Genomic DNA, 25175 nt, shown 5'->3' with positions numbered 1-25175 from the left:
ACCTTCTGGTACCTGCTGATCTGTATTTGGGATCTGCATAAATCCTGAAAAATTGCGCGAGTAGTCCGTGCTGACTCCGTAGTCGATAAGCTTCTTCTTTTTCTCTATCTTCTTGTTATGGGACATTCATCCTCTGCTGTTGCCATTTCTAATATAAAGTAGTGTAAAGTTCTTACTTATATCTGTCAGTAAACACGCCATGAAAGCGCTAAAACATACCGGTGTAGTGAGTTTATATTATTCACCCAAGGAACTTTAGTTATTAGAGAGTTCTGGTAGGAAGTTTTTCCACGGGACACATTTCCGGCGTTGTTGTTGCCCTAGTGAGCCACGGATGAGGAGATGCTGCTCTGTTATTGATTTAAGTAAAGTCTTAATGTCATTAAAAGAGTTAGCTCCATCTTTTGACACTTCTTCTCCAACAAAGATGACGGAGAGAAGACGCTGTCGAAGGTGAGCCACGTAAATAAGACCGCCCACTGTCAGAAATCAGCTTGAAGATGATCTGTAAAACATAATCTATGCAACATGTTGACCAAAGAACCACCATTACATGTTATGTAGACCACAAGATAGTGTTTTACATTTAGAAAAAAAATAAAAAAATAAATATGACCCTTGTGTGGTGTTCGGGTCTGTGGGACCCATTTTCATTTTTTATTAAAAGAAAAATGATACAATTAATTAATTTTTCAAACTGAGACTCACTGACTTTGGCTCATTTTCTGTGAAGAACATATATCAGAAAACATATTTAATGACCACACACCATACACATTTTAATTTTCCTGAGGGAACTCTCCTGAAGGAATTAATAAAGTACTATCTATCTATCTACACCCCCCCTACACATTTCTGTTACATATAAGATGTCCGGGTCCACTGGACCCGGGGCTAATAGAAGTGTGGAAATTGATATTCTGTGTACCACACACACACACACACACACACACACACACACACACACACACACACACACACACACACACACACACACACACACACACACACACACACACACACACACACACACACACACACACACACACACACACACACACACACACACACACACACACACACACACACACACAGCAGGCCTAGACAGGAGGAGGACAGAGTGTAGGTACACAGAACATCAGAGGGTCAAATGTGCGAGAAAACACAATTGTTCATTTCAAATTTTTTTATTAATGTTTTTAATGATGATATCAATGTGGGTTTTTTAATCACTGCTATTTTGAAGTTGTTACTAATATTGATGATGTTCATTTTTGTTTCACTACATTTGGATTTGTTTGTCCTCAATTGCTCTGTTTATTGTTGTTCTTAATGTTGCTGGGACGGGTTTGGTTTTGGAATTGGATTGCATTGTTGTGGTGTTGTTGTGTATTGTTTTGTTGATTGATTAATAAATTCATAATAATAAAAAAATAAAAAAATAAATAAAATAAAATAAAAAAAAATGTGCGAGAAAATGAGAGCAGACAGTGTTGACAAACAATGTTGCAACCTTGTGTGGGAACCGCAGGTGCAGAAACACAAAAGAAGAATCCCTGTGGGATGCAGAAACTGGCAGATACATTTTCCGTGCAACGTTCATATTGTTGTTACTCAGCCAGCGTTTGTGTAAACATCTGTTCAGTATTTTAACATAAAAGTGTTTGATTGTGAGGCATTAAAAGCCACAAAATCTCCCCTAGAGGGGGGGGGGGGGGGGGTTACCCACATATGCGGTCCTCTCCAAGGTTTCTCATAGTCATTCACATTGACGTCCCACTGGGGTGAGTTTTCCTTGCCCGTATGTGGGCTCTGTACCGAGGATGTCGTTGTGGCTTGTACAGCCCTTTGAGACACTTGTGATTTAGGGCTATATAAATAAACATTGATTGATTGATTGATTGAAAATGCAACGGGTCCATCAGACCCACAAACGCTGGCTGAGTAACAACAATATGAACATTACACAAGGGTTAATGCGCCTTATATATGAAAAAAGATCGAAAATAGACCATTCATCGGCAGTGTACCTTATAATCCGGTGCGCCCTATGGTCCGGAAAACACGGTACCTTATTGCTCCTTATACCAGCTCCTTGCCGAGCCACGTCTGTGTTCTAGTTTCTGTCCATAATTTGGACTGCTTGTCTGATTTTAGATTGAGCTCTTGTTCTGTATTTTGTTTGTACTTCATCTTTTATAGTTTTTGAAGCTCCCTGCTCTTTTAGTCGAGCTTGTTAAAGTAAAATCCTACGCCGGCATGCTTGGTCTTTGGGGTCCAACTGCACCATTACAAAAATGATCTCTCTGCTATAAAACCGATGACAATTGTAAAACGGTTATTTAATTCACACTCCTCCAACCTCCTCTCCTCTGCTAAATATCATTAGATAGTGCAGAAATGAGTCGTTATCTTCAATTATCTGCGTAACAAATTGAAATGAATCCTTTTCAGGCATGGATGTTTACTGAGTTTGTTCATATTCCGCACTACTCAGTATCAAAACATTGAATGTGGATTTTCCCTTTGTAAACAATGAATGTATTGGAACCACACACAGCTTTTATATTTTTGCCCTTTCAGTTCCTGAAACCATTCCTCAGCTCACCAGTTTGATCACTGGGGCCTCTGACTGTTTCAGTGGTTGCTCGCTGCCAGATTTCATAGACTCAGTTCTTATCAGAGGATTGAACCTCATCTTCACCGATGGCTGAAGATATCCCCTAAAGCTTGTTCTGTCCCAGATTTTTTACATTGCATGGAAAACACAATTCTGTATGTGTTCCAATTCTCTCCAGATCTAATGGTGATGATGATGAAAAATATTGAATATTATGTTTGGTATACTAACATGCATATTACTAATACTACAGTGGTACACTGGTCTGCCTTCTGTGGCGGCGGAATGAGTTTAGTTTCCACTCAGTGATAATATAAATAGATTTGGTCCAGACCTGGTGTCGGCAAACCAAAATGTTGAAAGAGCCATATTGGAGCAAAATTACAAAAACCAAATCTGTCTGGAGTTGCAAAAAAATAATGACGTTATAATGAAGGTAACGCATTATTTAAATGTCTATATTAGCTATTTTAGCCTACTATCAAAATGACTATGTGTTGAAAGGCTGACGCCGGCAAAGCTGCAGGCAATCAGTAATCAGTGCACTTGGGACTAATGAAGACAGGCAGCATAAAGACCAGCGGACCCGAAGATCCAGTGTCGGAACGTAGTTCACTCTTCGTAGTAAGCATCCCGTCTCTGGCTTCCCTCCTGCGTACTTGCTCTCTCTCTGTGACTTCCCTATTCCCCTGTCTTATGCCCTTCCTTTTCCCCGCAGTGCTTCTCCTGTTTCCCGTGATCGAGCGGTGTGCCTCGACTTCCTTCTGGATTCCGGACTGCCTCCCTCGATCCTCGACCCCTGTTTGGACACGGACCTCATTGTTTCTCTCCAGCAACCTGATTCTTGCTGTTGTGTCGTCTCCTTCCCCCGCCATATTTAACACTTGTGTGCAGGATCCTTTCCATCCTTTGTTGTAACTGAGCTACTTTGTGGAACAATCAATAAAGTTAGTCTAAATCTAAGTCTAAATCGTGTTATTTGCAGCGGGAGAATCTAAGTTAATACTACCATGCTTTTATTTTGAAGCTTACTTTGCACTGAACAGGAAGTCACTGTGTGCACATTTTATAATTTGGTGAGAATGGCTCCAGTAACCAGATGACATAAAGCATATTGTCAGCTAATTACAATATGAGTGTGATTGTGATGTCAATGTGTGCTTTTGGTTGATAAAATCACAACTAATGATGATTTTTACTTCCAGTCTTCTTCCAATTCTATTGAAAATACTTCAGCACCAGAGACAGCGACACTTGTTGAATTCAGCTGATAGCATCATCTCACTTGTTGGGCGGTACACACTGTATAGTAGTAGTAGTAGTAGTACCGTATTTTTCGGACTATAAGTCGCAGTTTTTTTCATAGTTTGGCCGGGGGTGCGACTTATACTCAGGAGCGACTTATGTGTGAAATTATTAACACATTACTGTAAAATATCAAATAATATTATTTAGCTCATTCACGTAAGAGACTAGACCAGGGGTCGGCAACCCAAAATGTTGAAAGAGCCATATTGGACCAAAAATACAAAAAATCCAATCTGTCTGGAGCCGCAACCAATTAAAATCCATATTACATACAGATAGTGTGTCATGAGATATACATTGAATTGAGATGACTTAAAGGAAACTAAATGAGCTCAAATATAGCTACAAATGAGGCATAATGATGCAATATGTACATATAGCTAGCCTAAATAGCATGTTAGCATCGATTAGCTTGCAGTCATGCAGTGACCAAATATGCCTGATTAGCACTCCACACAAGTCAATAACATCATCAAAACTCACCTTTGTGCATTCACGCACAACGTCAAAAGTTTGGTGGACAAAATGAGACAGAAAAAGAAGTGGCATAAAACACGTCCTAGAAAGTCGGAGAAAGTTATACATGTAAACAAACTAAGGTGAGTTCAAGGACCGCCAAAATTAGTAAGACAAAACGGCACTCGCCAAATACTCGAATCAGTGAAGCATGTTTAATATAAACAGTGTGCTTTATAACAATTAAGGAGGTTTGTGTCATGTTTGTCCTCATACAGAAACCATATTAGAACAAAAAATATATTTTTTTCCCCCTCATCTTTTTCCATTTTTCATACATTTTTGAAAAAGCTTCAGAGAGCCACTAGGGCGGCGCTAAAGAGCCGCATGCGGCTCTAGAGCCGCGGGTTGCCGACCCCTGGACTAGATGTATAAGATTTCATGGGATTTAGCGATTAGGAGTGACAGATTGTTTGGTAAACGTATAGCATGTTCTATATGTTATAGTTATTTGAATGACTCTTACCATAATATGTTACGTTAACATACCAGGCACATTCTCAGTTGGTTATTTATGCCTCATATAACGTACACTTATTCAGCCTGTTGTTCACTATTCTTTATTTATTTTAAATTGCCTTTCAAATGTCTATTCTTGGTGTCGGGTTTTATCAAATAAATGTCCCCAAAAAATGCGACTTATACTCCAGTGCGACTTATATATGTTTTTTTCCTTCTTTATTATGCATTTTGGCCGGTGCGACTTATACTCCGGAGCGAGTTATACTCATTTTATTTCAGACATAGGGGGATCCATAATCACAGAAAAAGAAACCATACAACGATAAAACCCAAATAAAAGAAATACAAGCAGAAATTAAATAAATAAAAAACACTCAACAACAGAGTGCACTGACTTCTTGTGTTCCGTATATATTCATTTTCTTCTTCCACTCCCGTCCTTGCACGCTACACCGCTACAACAAAGATGACGGGGAGAAGACGCTGTCGAAGGTGAGCCACGTAAATAAGACCGCCCACGAAATTGCAAGTCCTGAAGCGACTGTCAGAAAGCGGCTTGAAGATTATCTGTAAAACATAATCTACCGTATATTACCAAATAAACGCCCTTGGGCAAATAACCGCCCATGTCCTAATAGCCGCCCGGGGTCTGACCCCATTTTGTGAATTAACCGCCTCTTCCTAATAACCGCCTATGTCCAAATAGCCGCCAATGGGCTGTTATTTGCATAATTTAGATTAAAATGCTACTGGGGTTGCGTTTGCTGCAGTATTATTGTTTTGATGGTTTTATAGAGTACTTGGTACCATAATTGTATTTTTCCTGTATGCTGCTTTATTTAAAACTTGGAGTACTGTAGCCTTTATTTTACTTAAGTGACAGTATTATTGTTCTGTTTTGATGGTGGGTTTTATACTTGAGTACTTGGTACCATAATTTTATTTTTCACGGTAGAGTGCTTTATTTAAAAAGTTTATTTATTTCTAGTATTGGTATTCTATTTGACAATTGTTGCACTACTGCCATGTTGAGGCCTTGTTGATCTCTTGTCTTTTGATAGCCTACCTCGTGTTGATCTCTTGTTTTTTTGTTTGTATGTTTACAATAGCTTTTACATTTAAAGTTTTTTGTACGAAAAAAAAATACTGGACAGTAACCATTGTAACCAAATAATGGCCTGGTGCAGGCTGGTGTAAAAATAAATAAAAGCCTTGTGCAAATAACCGCCTGCTTCTTTTAAACGCCTGTCTCCAAAATGTATACTACTATTTGGTAATATACGGTATGTAACATTTTGACCAAAGAACCACCATTACATGTTATGTAGACCAGTGGTCCCCAACCACCAAGCCGTGGATGGATTGGTACCGGGCCGCACAAGAAATGTAAAAATAAAATAAAATAATAATTTCAAGATAAAAAACACAAGATTCAATTACAATTAGTGCACCAACCCAAAAAAAAACTCCCTCCCCCATTTACACTCATTCACACAAAAGGGTTGTTTCTTTCTGTTATTAATATTTGTGGTTCCTACATTATATATCAATACAGTCTGCAAGGGATACAGTCCGTAAGCACACATGATTGTATTTTTTTATGACCAAAAAAAAACATCCCCCCACTGGGGACCACTGATGTAGACCACAAGGAAGTGTTTTACATTTAGAAAAAAAAATAAAAAAATTCCTTTAATGCGCCCTATAATGCGGTGTGCCTTTTGTATGAAAAAAGACCTGAATAGACCCGCTCATCGCCAGTGTGCCTTATAATCCAGAATGTGGGATTTACAATATTAACTGTGAACGATAAAACACTGAATATTGACAGCATATGAACGTCACACCACCTCTCCATCCACATATTTTACTATCAAGCGAAACGCAACAAAAATGCAAAAAAACAGCCAAATATGAACGCGAAGGCTAAAAAAAAACCCCACCTACAATTTGATATATCTGATACATCACTAAGCTTTAGAACTATGGAATAGTCCGTCGAAGCCTTTAAGGATGCCGCCTTGCTGAACATGGTGGGGTAGACTAGGTGACGACTGCTGAATCACTGCTCTATGCCGTTTGCGTTGTGGCGTAGTAGTGGTCAGCTTCACTCTAGCGTGCGACGACTGCGTTACCTCTGTCTGCTTGGATGCCGTTAGGGGTGCATGTCTGATGCAAGGGCTGTTTAACACCTTTCTGACGTCACGACTCTGGAGACCGATGAGCGTTGTCAGCAGGTTTATTGCCATTCAAAAGGGGGAAACTAAAAAGACGAACAATACAGTCAATATATACATATGTTATGCAAATGTATTCATATATACAAACCCCGTTTCCATATGAGTTGGGAAATTGTGTTAGATGTAAATATAAACGGAATACAATGATTTGCAAATCATTGTCGACCCATATTCAGTTGAATATGCTACAAAGACAACATATTTGATGTTCAAACTGATAAACATTTTTTTTTTGTGCAAATAATCATTAACTTTAGAATTTGATGCCAGCAACACGTGACAAAGAAGTTGGGAAAGGTGGCAATAAATACTGATAAAGTTGAGGAATGCTCATCAAACACTTATTTGGAACATCCCACAGGTGAACAGGCAAATTGGGAACAGGTGGGTGCCATGATTGGGTATAAAAGTAGATTCCATGAAATGCTCAGTCATTCACAAACAAGGATGGGGCGAGGGTCACCACTTTGTCAACAAATGCGTGGGCAAATTGTTGAACAGTTTAAGAAAAACCTTTCTCAACCAGCTATTGCAAGGAATTTAGGGATTTCACCATCTACGGTCCGTAATATCATCAAAGGGTTCAGAGAATCTGGAGAAATCACTGCATGTAAGCAGGTAAGCCCGTGACCTTCGATCCCTCAGGCTGTACTGCATCAACAAGCGACATCAGTGTGTAAAGGATATCACCACATGGGCTCAGGAACACTTCACAAACCCACTGTCAGTAACTACAGTTCATCGCTACATCTGTAAGTGCAAGTTAAAACTCTCCTATGCAAGGCGAAAACCGTTTATCAACAACACCCAGAAACGCCGTCGGCTTCGCTGGGCCTGAGCTCATCTAAGATGGACTGATACAAAGTGGAAAAGTGTTCTGTGGTCTGACGAGTCCATATTTCAAATTGTTTTTGGAAACTGTGGACATTGTGTCCTCCGGACCAAAGAGGAAAAGAACCATCCGGATTGTTATAGGCACAAAGTTCAAAAGCCAGCATGTGTGATGGTATGGGGGTGTATTAGTGCACAAGACATGGGTAACTTACACATCTGTGAAGGCACCATTAATGCTGAAAGGTACATACAGGTTTTGGAGCAACATATGTTGCCATCCAAGCAACGTTACCATGGACGCCCCTGCTTATTTCAGCAAGACAATGCCATAGCCACGTGTTACATCAACATGGCTTCATAGTAAAAGAGTGCGGGTACTAGACTTGCCTGCCTGTAGTCCAGACCTGTCTCCCATTGAAAATGTGTGGCGCTTTATGAAGAATAAAATACCACAACGGAGACCCCGGACTGTTGAACAACTTAAGCTGTACATCAAGCAAGAATGGGAAATAATTCCACCTGAGAAGCTTCAAAAATGTGTCTCCTCAGTTCCCAAACGTTTACTGAGTGTTGTTAAAAGGAAAGGCCATGTAACACAGTGGTGAACATGCCCTTTCCCAACTACTTTGGCACGTGTTGCAGCCATGAAATTCTAAGTTATTGATTATTTGCAAAAAAAAATAAAGTTTATGAGTGTGAACATCAAATATCTTGTCTTTGTAGTGCATTCAATTGAATATGGGTTGAAAAGGATTTGCAAATCATTGTATTCCGTTTATATTTACATCTAACACAATTTCCCAACTCATATGGAAACGGGGTTTGTATATGCTGTAATGCTGCCTTACAAGGCATGAGAAGGTAAACAAAAGTGAATTTGTACTACGACGCCATCTTAGATGACATCGCAAATTATCGATAATGAGCATGACAAAGATCTCAATACAAATCGTAAATTTAGCTAGAAATATTTTAGACAAAAACCAAGTTTCAAAGTTCAACTTATGATACATACCGGCGATGCAGCCTTGAACAAAAGATATATGCAGTATTTCTTCGAAAATAACCACCATAAAGTACGTGCTGGCACCATAGATTTATCTGCTTGGCTTATGCAACTTCCGATTAGTAAAGTTTGATTTTAAAGTACAGACATCTCAAAGATGTAGTAACTGCCCTGACCACATGATGGCGACAAATACACATGTAATAATGTTTATTAAATAACAAGCAATAAGCACAACACACTTCAACAACAAGAGTTTACAACTTTTAGTTGTAACAGAACAACGGTATTGATACCAAGGGTCTATAATTTGTAGTTTTTTTCGATTTTTTTCCACAAATGTTTTTTTTGTTGTATTGTTTGTTACATTGTTGATATTGATATATTATTATGTTGTTTACAAACTCAGGTAATACATTCTTAGGCCACAGGAGGACTTTGGGTTAGGACAGGGGTGTCAAACTCATTTTAGATGGGGGGCCACAAGGAGAAAAATCTACCCCCAAGTGGGCAAGACTGGTAAAATCACGGCACGATAACTTAAAAATAAAGACAACTTCAGATTGTTTTCTTTGTATAAAAACAGACCAAGCACATTCTAAAATTGTACAAATCATAATGTTGTTGTTTTTTTTTTTTTACACTTACATGTTGCGATTAATAGTATTCTGTCTTTATTTGTCGTTATTTATGCTTTCTGATTAAATTATGTGATAATGTTCATCAGTCAACTCGTTGGTGTTCATTTTTAATCTATCAAGATTAAAAAAATGATATCAAAATCAAATTACAGGATAATTATTTATGTAATTTGCTCATTTTCCTCGACTGGTGGACTAACATCATGTGGTTTATTTATTTATTTTTTCATATGCAGCATAATCTACAAAGATACAAATAATTGTTATTGCGACATCTAGTGGACACATTTAGAACAGCAGTTTCTTTCATTCAAAAATTTTGGCTCATTTTTATACTTTGCAAACTCATCCCGCGGGCCAGATAAAACCTGTTCGCGGACCGGGTCGTACGTTTGACACTCTTGGGTTGGGATCTAAATGAGAGCCAATTGTATTATTCTAAAAGTATTATTTAAAAAAATTATAAATAAATAATCTATGTACATTTTTTAATATATATACATTTAAAATACAAATAATATGTGATATATTACATTGTCTTATAGTGTATTTACATATTGTTAAATTATTTACATATTTTATCAATAATTTTGGGCCTAAAATCTTTGCCCTGTTTTTTTATTCTCATAATATTCATGATTAAAAAATTAAAGGCAAATCAAATTGAGAGGTTTTCAAGTAATTGGTATTGGCGATACCGGCCCTGTCTTTACGAGGCATCAAATCAGCACCAACATTTGCAGTATCGCCCATCCCTAGTGTTCACGAGTATGGTCTCTGCAGGCAAAGGGAGCCATGGTGAGGCAGAGGATGGTTGTAGTAGTGTTCCACCATAGATGACAGACTGGGAAAGGTTACATCCGAGTCCAGATACACCCGGTCAGCCTGTTGAAACAATTCGAGCGAATCTCTAATGTCACTGTGCAATAAATAGTTCACCATGAAACAATTATATGTTTGTATTTTATATTGATAAAAAAAAGAGACTTTATGTTTTGTGTACCTCTTCAAACAAACGGTAGTTTCTGGCTTTGCTTATGGCCACATCCCACACCACCAGCACCTGCACAACACAGTATGTCTGTTAGACATTTACATCATCTGAAAGTGGTAACTATTGGCAAAACATTGAGATGGGCAATATTTTACATAACATTCAATATTTTGGGGAATATTTCCTTTTTTTTTTTTTTTTAGCTTAAACTTTCTACAACTTTTTAATTATTTCTACCTTTGAGGTTTTGGTTCCTGAGTTTCTGATTCCATAAAGGCCATCTTGTGGAAGGTTGGAGCACTCCTTGAATAACCTGCAGCAGATGGAGCAAATGTCAACAAAGGTTTTTGCAGTAGAAGTGATAAAAGATGCATGAAAAAAATACACCACATAAAAAAAACCCATGTCTTAAAATATCGCATTAATCATGTACCGGTAATCAAGTAATAACCTGTGATTAATCATTATTAATCACAGTTCAAGAGTGTAATTAATCTAATTAAAAAAATTATCACTTGACAGTCGTAGTAAAAATATTTATTTATTTCAAAATTTGGTGGGTGCGGCTTAAATATTGGTGCTCTCCATAGCCCGAAAATTACAGTAAATACGACTTTTGAGTAATTGTCTACTACTTGTGATTATCTAACTACAAAACCCAAAACCAGTGAAGTTGGCACGTTGTGTAAATGGTAAATAAAAACAGATTACAATGATTTGCGAATCCTTTTCAACTTATATTCAATTGAATAGACTGCAAAGACAAGATATTTAATGTTTGTACTAAGAAACACTTTTTTTTTGCAACTAATTATTAACTTAGAATTTAATGGCAGCAACTCATTGCAAAAAAGTTACAAGTGTTACATGGCCTTTCCTTTTAACAACACTCAGTAAACGTTTGGGAACTGAGGAGACCAATTTTTGACGCTTTTCAGGTGGAATTCTTTCCCATTCTTGCTTGATGTACAGCTTAAGTTGTTCAACAATCCAGGGTCTCTGTTGTGGTATTTTAGGCTTCATAATGTGCCACACATTTTCAATGGGAGACAGGTCTGGACTACAGGCAGGCCAGTCTAGTACCCGCACTCTTTTACTATGAAGCCACCCTGTTGTAACACGTGGCTTGGCATTGTCTTGCTGAAATAAGCAGGGGCGTCCATGATAACGTTGCTTGGATGGCAACATATGTTGCTCCAAAACCTGTCTGTACCTTTCAGCATTAATGGCGCCTTCACAGGTGTGTAAGTTACCCATGTCTTGGGCACTAATACACCCTTATACCATCACAGATGCTGGCTTTTCAACTTTGCGCCTATAACAGTCCGGATGGTTCTTTTCCTCTTTGATCCGGAGGACACGACGTCCACAGTTTCCAAAAACAATTTGAAATGTTGACTCGCCAGACCACAGAACACTTTTACACTTTGCTTCAGTCCATCTTAAATGAGCTCGGGCCCAGCCAAGCCGGTGGCGTTTCTGGGTGTTGTTGATAAACGGCTATAGGTTGAAATGAATATGGGTTGAAAAGGATTTGCAAATCATTGTATTCTGTTTTTATTTACACAACGTGCCAACTTCACTGGTTTTGGGTATTGTATATTAACCAATGTTACGCATGAACTATCAATATCGTACACCTTATTAAAAAGTGTATTCAGTGTTTCCCAAACATTACATTTGGACTGCCACAATTTGATTTGGTGCTCCTGGCTATGCTCAAAAACACATTTTATGGGACTGTCTGTGAATGCAGCCTGCCATTACAACTCCGTACAGAAGATGGCATTGTATAATAACTCTGCTTAACACATCTCATATGCACCTTCTCTGCCAGAGAATAAGAAGACATAGCAGAATGAGAGATCAGTGTTGCCAACTTAGCAATTATTCAGATCACTCAATTAAAAAAAAAAAGTGACGAGCGACAAATCTCGAGTAATTTTCTGGTCTTATTGGAGACTTTTACATGAAAGCAGATATCGCTCTTCTCCATGAACAGCTTAACACAATAGAGAATAAAGAATCCCGTACTTCTCTACAATGCTTGTTTCCGTTGTGTCAATGTACACAGAGTCTGGCAGAAGCACCTGCAAAGAGAAACACTTAATTAAAAACCAAATGCACTGACCATGGTTTACATTGGGGTTTATCGTGACAGTACAATGCATTGTTTATTCGGGAATCAAACATTATTTCTACAAAAATGCTAAAAGCAAATACCTAACATCCATCCATCCATCCATTTTTATACCCCTTGTTCCTTTCAGGGTCGCGGAGGGTGGCCGGAGCCTATCCCAGCTGCATTCGGCCGGAAGGCAGGGTAAACCTTGGACAAGTCGCCTCGCCACCTCATGGCAGGGCCAACACATATAGACAGACAACATTCACACTCACATTCACATACTAGGGCCAATTTAGTGTTGCCAATCAACCTATCCCCAGGTGCATGTCTTTGAAGGTGGGAGGAAGCCGGAGGATCCGGAGGGAACCCACACAGTCACGGGGAGAACATGCAAACTCCACACAGAAAGACCATGTTATTGTGGTGCACAAGCATTAACCACTGTAACACCGTGCTGCCTAAATACTGAACCAACAAAGCCAAATCAAATATCACCTCCATTTCAAAAACGATTATATTTAATTAGATTAGTGCAGGGGTGTCAAACTCCTTTTAGATCGGGGGCCACATGGAGAAAAATCTACTCCAAAGTGGGGCCGGACTGGTAAAATCATGGCACGATAACTTAAAAACAAAGACAACTTCAGATTGTTTTCTTTGTTTAAAAATAGAACAAGCACATTCTGAAAATGTACAAATCATAATGTTTTTTTTTTTTTTACACTTATATGTTGCGGTTAATATATCTTTATTTGTCGTTATTTATACTTTCTGAATAATTTATGTGATAATGTTCTTCAGTCAACTCACTGGTACAACTAAGTATCTGGGGCACATCATTACTGACCTATTGGGTGATGATGATGACCTATACAGACATTGGCGTATGCTGTATGCCCAAGCCAACATGTTGAGAAATAAATGTTATTTTTGTACGGATGATGTAAAGATAAACTTATTCAGAGCCTATTGCACTCGTCTGTATACTGCCCCCCTGTGGGTAAAGTATAAGCAGAAAAGCATACAGAAGCTGCAGGTTGCTTATAATGATTGTATGAGGCTGCTCCTGGGAATTCCAAGGATCTCCAGTGCAAGCAAGATGTTTGTTAGTGTTGGGGTGCCCACTTTCTCAGCGTTGCTACGCAACCTTATGTATAAGTTTATGTGTAGGGCATCTGAGTCTGAAAATGACATAATCACTGTGATAACGAACCCTGGCCGCAGTTCTGTTAGGTACTCATCTGGACTGTGGAACCATTGGCACACATGTTTGTATGTCAGAAACTGACATTTGGGCTTTATGTTTTATTGTTTTGTTTTTAATGTTTTATTTTTAATGTTTTGTATTGTGTTTTTATATGTTTAATGGATCTTAAGGTCTGCAATAACGATTAATGATGATGACTGGCGTTCATTTTCAATCTATCAAGATTAAAAAATAATATCAAAATCAAATTACAGGATGTTATTTAAGTAGTTTGCTCATTTTCCTCGACTGGTGCACTAACATATGTTTTTTTTTACATATGTAGCATCATCTACAAAAATACAGAGAATTGCTATTGCGACATCTAGTGGACACTAGAAAGAATGAATTTATTTCATTCAAAAATTTCGGCTAATTTTTATACTTAGCAAACTCATCCGGGCCGCGGGCCTGATACGTTTGACACCCCTGGATTAGTGTGTCATCATGTCATTGATGTGACATATTGATACTGTACAATACTCCAATTTATCATCCTATAAAACAGGCAGACCTTTGATAGTAATTTATAGGCCTGTACTGTACTAAGTAAGCAAAAAAATAAGTGAATGTTTTTCCTTACATTATCATAATCGTCGTCCGAAACGTCTCCTTCTTTGCATTTGGTCAAGTCTTGTTTCTTCTTGATTGCCACATCTGTCTCATCTCTGGATGAACGGAAGCTTTGACCTTCTGGAGATGCTCTTCTGGTGGGAAAACACATCACACATAGTCGGTCTGCTTCCACAAGAAAGTAAACCTTATGTAAATTCATACATAAGAACAACTGACACACCCATAAAAATTCCCTCTCACAGTTAATGAACATTTTTGAATTAAATTTTAAACTTTAAAAAAAATTATATTTATACAGTTTACAACGTCGTACTTACAATAATGTGCTTTTACGCAACATGTATTGTCAAACTATCTTCATGCATCTTCACCCAAAACCAGTGAAGTTGGCACTTTGTGTAAATCGTAAATAAAAACAGAATAAAATGATTTGCAAATCCTTTTCAACCTATATTCAATTGAATAGACTGCAAAGACAAGATACTTAAAGTTTGAACTGAGAAAATGTGTTATTTTTTGCAATTATTAGCTCTTTTGGACTTTGACGCCTGCAGCATGTTTCAAAAAAGCTGGCAAAAGTGGCAAAAAGACTGAGAATGTGCCATGATTGTGTATAAAAGCAGTTTTCATTAAATGCTCAGTCATTCACAAACAAGGATGAGGCGAGGGTCACCACTTTGAGAACAAATGCGTGAGCAAATTGTCGAACAGTTTAAGAACAACATTTCTCAACGAGCTGTTGCAAGGAATTTAGGGATTTCATTATCTACGGTCTGTAATACCATCAAAAGATTCAGAGAATCTGGAAAAATCACTGCAAGTAAGTGGCAAGCCGATGACTTTTGATCCCTCAGGCGGTACTGCATCAAAAAACGACATCAGTGTGTAAAGGATATCACCACATGGGCTCACGAACACTACAGAAAACCACTGTCAGTAACTACAGTTCGTTGCTACATCTGTAAGTGCAAGTTAAAACTCTACTGTGCAAAGCGAAAGCCATTTATCAACAACACCCAGAAACGCTGCCGGCTTTGCTGGGCCTGAGCTCACCTAAGATGGACTGATGCAAAGTGGAAAAGTGTTCTGTGGTCTGACAAGTCCACATTCCAAAATGTTTTTGGAAACTGTGGGCGTCGTGTCCTCCGGACCGAAGAGGAAAAGAACCATCCGGACTGTTAGAGGCGCAAAGTTCAAAAGCCAGCATCTGTGATGGTATGGGGGTGTATTAGTGCCCAAGGCATGGGTAACTTACACATCTGTGAAGGCACCAGTAATGCTGAAAGGTACATACAGGTTTTGGAGCAACGTATGTTGCCATCCAAGCAACGTCTTTTTCATGGACGCCCCTGCTTATTTCAGCAAGACATGCCAAGCCACATTCTGCACATGTTAAAACAGCGTGGCTTCGTAGTAAAAGAGTGCGGGTACTAGACTGGCCTGCCTGTAGTCCAGACCTGTCTCCCATTGAAAATGGGTAGCACATTAACGGAGACTCCGGACTGTTGAACAACTTAAGCTGTACATCAAGCAAGAATGGGAAATAATTCCACCTGTAAAGCTTCAAAAATTGGTCTCCTCAGTTCCCAAACGTTTACTGAGTGTTGTTAAAAGGAAAGGCCATGTAACACAGTGGTAAAAATGCCCCTGTGCCAACTTTTTTGCAATGTGTTGCTGCCATTAAATTGTAAGTTAATGATTATTTAGAAAAAAAAATTAAGTTTCTCAGTTTGAACATTAAATATCTTGTCTTTGCAGTCTATCATTGTATTCTGTTTTTATTTACGAGTTACACAACGTGCCAACTTCACTGGTTTTGGGTTTTGTACATAAATGTCTTTAAAACTGACTCTGAAACAACATTGCAAAATAGTTGTATTTGTAAATTGGGACAACGTTGATTGATTTTTAAATGCGCCAGAAAATAACCAGTTTTGTACACTGTTGAGGTGATTCAATAGTAGTGCGTAAATGTGTTCCTGGATAGTATTTCTCCAGTAATGATGGTATTTTGAGAGGTAACCATTGAAGTCAGACATCACTGAAGGCCTAGGTGGGAAACGCACTCCCCGCCACTGTATTACATATAGCCTATTATTTGCGCACTATTGACAAGTGATGCACTGAAAATTTCCGCCGGCGACTGCATCTTTCTGGCGCACACGAGTGACGTAGCTCGCCACAAGCTGACGAAAAAGTCACATTCGGTGTTACAGCTCAGACTCCTGCCACCGGCGCTCATCCATCTGTGCGCTCCAGTGAGAGCACCGCGGGCCACGCCCACGGGCGTTCCCTCTCCGCTGCGGGCGCACCTCCGCACGGCTGCAGGAGATCTGCAATCAGCGCACCTGCCTGGGATAAACGAGCTGCCTTTATAAGCCCGCACAACCTGCCATGCTGTGCCGGAATATAACCTTCTGTTCGCGTACAGTAAACCACGTCCTGCTTGATGCAATCCTGCTCTCTCTGTGTTTTGCCCCTCCGTGTTTTCAGTGTGTGTTTTCTTGTGTCGTCCCCGCAGTATCCTCCGTCGCCTGGAAAGTGAGCTGTGCGTCGCCCACCGGCGAATGAAATCACACGGACACTTCCTGTTGTCAGCGAGGCCAGGAGTGAATGAGTGAATTAATGTCATCATGTCATAGGAACTTTTGTCTTCTTTACTCTACAGCACATATGTCAGAGTCAAGGCCCGCGGGCCATATCCGGCCCGCGAGAAGGTTTTTTACGGCCCTTGGGATGATCTTGATTTATTATTAGAACCGGCCCGCAGACCGCAGATCTTTTTTTTTTTTTTTTTTTTCTTTTTAGACCGCAGATCTTTTACACGCACCAAGCGGATGCCGGTCCAAGGTTCCGAAAGGGGGCGAGCGGCCCGCCGGGACGCGCCTGCCGGCCGAAGGCCTGCAGCCCGGCCGTCAGTCGCGGAGCCCGCCGTGCCACGCGCGCCAAGGGGGCGGGCCGAAACCCGGCCCCGAGGCCCTGAGACTTCTGCTTTGTTTCCCCAAACCGCGCGTCACCGCCGGGCCCGCACCACCGTCGGGCTGCAGCCCGAGCGTCGGTGGCGGAACCCGTCATGTGCCGCGCGCGCCAAGCGGAGCGGGGGGTCAAGCGGGCCGAAACCCGCAGGCCACCCCCTCACCACGAGGCCCTGAGACTTCTGCGTTTGACCCCTACGCGCGGCCCGTCGGGACGCGCCCGCCGTCAAGCCACGAGGGCCAGCCGTCGGGTCGCGGAGCCCGCCGTGCCACGCGCGCCAAGGGGCGGGCCGAAACCAGCGGGGGGTTTCGGGCACCCAACTCGCCTCCCTCCCACGGAGGGAGGAGGGGGGTTTAATGTGAACATTACTGTGCAATCACATATTTAAGAGTTTTTACTCAATTCAAGTTTAAAAGTTAAAGTTTAATATTTGTTTTCACTGCATGTTACTTCTCCTTAAACAAAGTGTTGTTTTTGATTTATAGATTTTTGCACTTTATTTTATTGTATTTCAATTTAATTATATTTTAAAAATATTTCAGTTGAGTGGATGATAGAAAATTGCTATTATTGTTTTTTTCTTTGAAGTAAATTTAGCCCACTTTTGCTAAAATAGAAAATATAGGCTACTGATGGTGCCTTGAATACCGGTTTCTTTCATTTAATGTTCATGTTATGGGGATTTTTATATAAAGGAAATTTGTCTTTTGTGTCTGTTGAAAATTAAAGATTACTGACAGAGCCATAAGAAAATATTGCTTTATTTATCTGATCATATTGGAATATATTTGTTAGGTTTTCAGTAGATTCAATTAGGTTCACTAGACTATATGCGTCATTTAAAAATTTTTCAATGAACATTCGAACAGTCCGGCCCTCGGCTTGTAGCTAAATTTTTTATTTGGCCCTCCGTCCATTTGACTTTGACACCCCTGCTCTACAGAGTCCAGATCTCCCTCTGGACTCTGACTGCCTCCCTCGATCCTTGACTTCCCCCGCTTTGGACTCTGACCTGTAGACTTCCCTCTCCCCTGGACTTCCTCGTCTCTCGTTCAACACTTGGTAACACACACTTCAGCTAACTACACACATAGCCTCACACACCACATACACTTTTGGATCTAGTTCACACTCCATTTCCTTAGTTTATATTATTATTGTTTTGTTATTTATATATGGTATATATATATATATATATATATATATATATATATATATATATATATATATATATATATATATATATATATATATATATATATATATATATATATATATATATATATATATATATATATATATATATATATATATATATGTATATATATATATATATATATATATTGATGTATATACGTACACACTACCGTTCAAAAGTTTGGGGTCACATTGAAATGTCCTTATTTTTGAAGGAAAAGCACTGTACTTTTCAATGAAGATAACTTTAAACTAGTCTTAACTTTAAAGAAATACACTCTATACATTGCTAATGTGGTAAATGACTATTCTAGCTGCAAATGTCTGGTTTTTGGTGCAATATCTACATAGGTGTATAGAGGCCCATTTCCAGCAACTATCACTCCAGTGTTCTAATGGTACAATGTGTTTGCTCATTGGCTCAGAAGGCTAATTGATGATTAGAAAACCCTTGTGCAATCATGTTCACACATCTGAAAACAGTTTAGCTCGTTACAGAAGCTACAAAACTGACCTTCCTTTGAGCAGATTGAGTTTCTGGAGCATCACATTTGTGGGGTCAATTAACGCTCAAAATGGCCAGAAAAAGAGAACTTTCATCTGAAACTCGACAGTCTATTCTTGTTCTTAGAAATGAAGGCTATTCCACAAAATTGTTTGGGTGACCCCAAACTTTTGAACGGTAGTGTATATATATATAATAAATCCTTGAACATTACTGCCTCCTGGTGTGTGAGCCGTCATCTCCCTTAGTCAAACCATAACATTCGGGTCACATTGCGTTTAGACTGAAGTCACATTTGAAAAGATCGGATTCCAATCGGATTCAGGACTGACCTGAATCTGATTCTAAAAGATCAGATTTGAAGCTCTTTAGAGTTTAGCCTGGCAAAAACAATCCGATTGTGTCAATTGAGAAAAATTCAAATCAGATTTGGTGTGCAGTGTAAATTGTATTTGTGAGTCCCACTTACTGAAGGGGGGCGCCTGACAGTCTGGGTCTGGTGACTGGCAGTGGAGGCTTGACTGCTGGTGGAACTTTAGGCATACTCAGTCCAGTTTGAAGATGAGGCGCTTGAGGCGGTTTACAGGGCAGCGGTGGGTGACTGGAAGATGCCTGAGGGTATGGCTTGTGAGGTTTGGGCATTCGGCCTTCAGAAACTGTAGCGTTTGTTCCAGATAGGCTTGGTTTGCTGTGAAGGTTGCTCACAGGTGCTCCGAGGTGGTTGTCGCTAAGAGACCGGTTGGCCCCAATATTAGGAGGGCAGTGGTCTGAACCATCGAGGACCATCCTGGTCTGCAGTCGTTCACAGATGGGCAGGGTGGTTGGGGACGGGAGAGGTAGAGACCTCCAGCCGCTTCTATTAGTCTCAGTCCCAACCACTGACTGTGCCATGCTTCTAAGAGGTCGCTGCTGTATGTTGGGGGGAGGAAGGGGCGGCGGGATATCAGAGAATGGCTTGTGCAGTTGGCGGACAAAGGGGGGAGGAGGTGGCGGACCTTTGTTTGTATCTTTAAGAATGGGAGGGGGCTTCAAGGGAAGGTTTTTTTGTCTTGTTGGGATTCTGCTGTGTGACGGAACTGGAGGTGGCCTGCCTTTACGGTTGCTTGGACAGAAGCCTTGGTGGCGCTGGGACACCATGGGCACGGGGGGAGGCGGGTAGGTAGGTGGCGGTCCAGTGGGTCTGCCTGGGGTGGCAAAATCAACATGCTTATTTTAGTTTTAGATGAATCACACATGTTTCTGCATGTTTGTTTTTTGTTTTTTACCTATTTTCTCTTTTTGTGAGAAATAATTTGACTGATGCAATAGTACAGTGGTACCTCAACTTAAGAGTATTTTAAGATAAGAGCTGTCTCTCGGTTAATTGTTATGCTTTAAAGGGGAACTGTATTTTATTTTTTTGTAATTTTGCCTGTCAGTCACAATCCTTATGATCCTTATGTGAGACAAGAATACGCATACCATGAATTGATTAACGTGGACCCCGACTTAAACAAGTTGAAAAACTTATTCGGGTGTTACCATTTAGTGGTCAATTGTACAGAATATGTACTGTACTGTGCAATCTACTAATAAAAGTCTCAATCAATCAATCAATCAATACTCGAACAATGCTCACAAGAGGCAGCTAAGTACGCAGATAATGGAGATAGAATCTATTCCGCCTAGAAAGTCCTCTAAAAACATCCAGAAAACCTCCAATGTATTATATATATATATACTGTAAGTATATACAGTATGTAATTTAGTAACAGGCACATTTATGATAACATTCATCATGTCATGTAATTTTTACAGTACTTTGGTCATTTTAAGCATTATTTAGAGCAGGGGTGTCGAACTCATTTTAGCTCAGGGGCCGCAGGGAGGAAACTCTGTGCACACGCGGGCCGGACTATTAAAATCATGGCATTAAAACTAAAAAATAAAGACAACTTCGGATTGTTTTGTTTGTCTTACTTTGGCCAAAAATAGAACAAACACATTCTGAAAATATTACAATAAAAATATAGAAAAAAATACTGGCAGCGGTAAAGTTTAGATCCATGAAGGAAAGAAGAGAGTGAATGAATGTTTATAACTGAATACATTTACATATACATATACATAAAACATCTATTTTTATTTTTATGAATTAAGTAATGTTTATGACAACCTTTTTCCAAAACACAATATAGAATGTGAGATATAACAAGATAATGCATATATTTATCATTTGTTTTCAAAACGTTTACAAAAAAGTGGGACCGCAAAAATTTACTGTGGGACCCCATTTTTATGACTTGATGGGGTCCCGGGGACCCCATATTGAAAATTCCTAGCGCCAACACTGATGGAGTATTGGTGCGTGCAAAACAGCAGCAGTGGCTGTGGCCTGCGGACCGGTTCTGATACTAATCAAATATCGATAATTTCTTGACTTTGACACATAGGATGTAAACTTATCAAAGTGTGTGGATCAAAACATTTTTTTTCAGCTAATCTCAGACAAAACTAAAATTATTCTGTCGCCACAGAAGCAAATATAAACTATTTTTTAGTTACCTTGAGACCCTCTCCCTGAAACCTAATGGTCAGATTAGAAACCTATAGGTAATAATGGCCTCAGATCACATTGAGTCAATAACATCAGCAGCTTTTACCACCTGAAAAACTTTGCCAAAATCAAAGGCATAGAGTACTAATCAGATTTATGCCTTTGTCTCCAGCAGGTTGGACTACTGTAATGGCCTTCTCACTGGGCTCTCTGTAAAGCAGCGCTAGAGGTCCTAAACTTTTGGTGCAATAGGGCCTATCGTGGTTTCTCGCTTAGCAAGAACTATTGTTTGTAAACCTATGAAAACAAAATTATTAATACAATGATTAGGATGGATTGGAAACAAATTGACAAAAAACTAACTGCAATATTCTTAGAGGCCCGAGACGGCATACTGGACAACACCCGAAATCAAAACAGAAAAAAAACGCGATAAGCTTCGCCACTGTGGTAGGCATACGTAATCCCAAAAGATGTCAAAGGTGGATTACAACCATAAAACATGCTAGAAGCGAGCAAAAAACTGAGCACTGGGATCCCTCAAACCGCGGATTGTAGAAACCCTTCACATTAGATAGGTCAGACCTGGAAAATTAAGGCCCAGGGGCGGCATGCGGCCCATTAAGATTTTCAATCTGGCCCGCGGGACATTCCCAAATAATTTTTTTTGATCTTCAAGATGGAAACTGTAGCTGCCATTATGATGTGCAGTGATGTTTTCAAATGACCGTATGTCTTGAACTATGCAAAGTATTTCAATGGTTGGAATCTGTGCTTTTGCATAATATACTAGTTACTATGGTAATCTACCGTATTTTTGGTACTATAAGTCGCAGTTTTTTTCATAGTTTGGCCAGGGGTGCGACTTATACTCAGGAGCGACTTATGTGTGAAATGATTAACACATTACCGTAAAATATAAAATAATATTATTTAGCTCATTCACGTAAGAGACTAGACGTATAAGATTTCATGGGATTTAGCGATTAGGAGTGACAGATTGTTTGGTAAACGTATAGCATGTTCTATATGTTATAGTTATTTGAATGACTCTTACCATAATATGTTACGTTAACATACCAGGCACGTTCTCAGTTGGTTATTTATGCGTCATATAACGTACACTTATTCAGCCTGTTGTTCACTATTCTTTATTTATTTTAAATTGCCTTTCAAATGTCTATTCTTGGTGTTGGGTTTTATCAAATAAATTTCCCCAAAAATGCGACTTATACTCCAGTGCGACTTATATATGTTTTTTTCCTTCTTTATTATGCATTTTCGGCCGGTGCGATTTATACTCCGGAGCGACTTATAGTCCGAAAAATACGGTAAGTCACAGCAGTTCAGACGAGGCACCAAGCAGTGTGGGTGGGGAGCGTTTCCACAGAATGTTTCCAGAGCAACCAGCCTGAAATGTGGGTGTCAGGGACAGACGCAGAAGGAGATTTTTACTACAAAGTTCAAAAGCTTAGTGATTTATCAGATCGTAGGTGTTTTTTTTTAACCCTTCGCATTGCTTGACTGTAAAATATTCGATCGAGAGGGGGTGTTTTGATTGATTGATTGAGACTTTTATTAGTAGGTTGCACAGTGAAGTACATATTCCGTACAATTGACCACTAAATGGTAACACCCGAATAAGTTTTTCAACTTGTTTAAGTCGGGGTCCACTTAAATTGATTCATGATACAGATATATACTATCAGATATATACTATCATCATAATACAGTCATCCCACAAGATAATCACATTGAATTATTTACATTCAACGTTCATATGTTGTCAATATTCAGTGTTTTATTGTTCATAGTTAATATTGTAAATCCCACATTCTTTATTTTCATGTACATTCTGGGTGTCTCATTCAATAAAAAAAATGGCGGTCTGTCATTACGGTTTTAGCATTCAATCAGACATTATTGTGAGGTTTTGTATTAGTGTTCCTAAAAATAGATATATTGGCCCCCAGACAGATTTTTTTTCCTAAATTTGGCCCCGAGTCAAAATAATTGCCCAGTCCTGAGCAGTGTTGGGACTGACGCGTTACAATGTTTTATTGGAGCGCTGCGGTGGAAAAGAAGAGGCGTGCTTTCCCCCACCCACAGAAAGCACGCCTCCCCGCAGGGGAGAGTTCCTCCAGAGCCGTACTTCGGAGCTAACAACCTTCACTTTACCCGGAAGAGGGTCTTTACAGCTGAGGGTGAATGACGAGCCCGGCGGTTTGTTGCAACTTTGTGACTTTATTGCACGCAGCCATGCACCAAGCTAGAGCACCTGCACGCACTCACTGTCGCCGCTCCCTCACCTCTCTCGCCCACTCACTCACTGACGTCACTCACCTCACATGCTGTCATATCTTAAAGGGCCACACACACACACACACACATACGCTACTCTCATAACAACTAACAAGACATCATGGCGAAGCCAGAAGTCGAGTTTTTTAACATGGAGACATTCTCAATACTTTTCTTTTGTCGAGCACAAAGAAAATAACATTTTAGTTAAATGTAAGTTGTGTCTTGGATCAAAGATCCTATCTACTTAAAGTTAAAGTTAAAGTGCCATTATGTTGCAGCTATTTAAAATAGTTTTGTCAATTTTTTCTGGCCTAAAATAAATTGGCCCTTTGAAACATATCTTTGTCTTTGTGTGTTGTATGTAGACCACATTGCTTAGCAGAGTTCAGTGATGCAAATGCATGTCAAGTTGATCAACAGATTGTATTATTCTCCAGTGCAATAACAGTACTGAAATGAAGGCTAAAAGGGCATTAATGGGAGCCTTAAAAAAAAGGGGGAAAAAAGAAGTAACTAAATAGTTACTTTTCACAGTAACGCATTACTTTTTGGTGTAAGTAACTGAGTTAGTAACTGAGTTACTTTTGAAATAAAGTAACTAGTAACTGTAACTAGTTACTGGTTTTCATAACTAACCCAACCCTGGTCCTGAGGTAGGTAATATAACGCTTTCTACACTTTTATATCATATATTTGATTTACTGTCCTTATGATTTCTGGCGTTTATTTTTGTTTATTAATGTGAGTTAGAACTAACATATGACTGATTTGGTAAAGTTAACCAGCTGAAACACAGAAGCTAAAAATGTGTTGGTCACTCAGCTAGGTGCAATTAACAGTGTAAAACAAATTAAATTGTTGCTTTAATGCTAGAATGCTGCAAGTTGCTGTGTTTATAGGATGAAAGGGGGCAATATCTGATCCACTAAGGATTGTAGAATGACGGAAAATTGGATCCCGTAGATCTGGACCTTTGTCCTTTATTATGGCTGACTCGATACTATCATGATCTAGCAGCACTGACAGCCTATTTTCTTTATGTTTCAGTGCCTGCTTTCTGGGTCATGGGGAATGGCCACCTGCATGCAC

General features: G+C 39.5%; 1 protein-coding gene across 1 annotated transcript in view; it reads right to left on the bottom strand.

The window, feature by feature from the left end:
• Positions 1-8860: 8860 nt before the first annotated feature.
• The window catches only part of sh3bp2 (SH3-domain binding protein 2), a 63868-nt gene continuing 47553 nt past the window's right edge, over positions 8861-25175 (bottom strand). Inside the window, 6 exon segments of the mRNA XM_062031612.1 lie at positions 8861-10512; positions 10631-10690; positions 10859-10934; positions 12656-12711; positions 14576-14699; positions 19716-20430. Coding sequence (XP_061887596.1) covers positions 10390-10512; positions 10631-10690; positions 10859-10934; positions 12656-12711; positions 14576-14699; positions 19716-20430 — 1154 coding nt within the window. The 3' untranslated portion in view covers positions 8861-10389.

This window comes from Entelurus aequoreus, linkage group LG21, assembly GCF_033978785.1.
Source record: "Entelurus aequoreus isolate RoL-2023_Sb linkage group LG21, RoL_Eaeq_v1.1, whole genome shotgun sequence".
In the NCBI taxonomy this organism is placed as follows: domain Eukaryota; kingdom Metazoa; phylum Chordata; class Actinopteri; order Syngnathiformes; family Syngnathidae; genus Entelurus; species Entelurus aequoreus.
The sequence above is the reverse complement of the archived record's forward strand: the minus strand, read 5'-3'. Positions and strand labels throughout refer to the sequence as shown.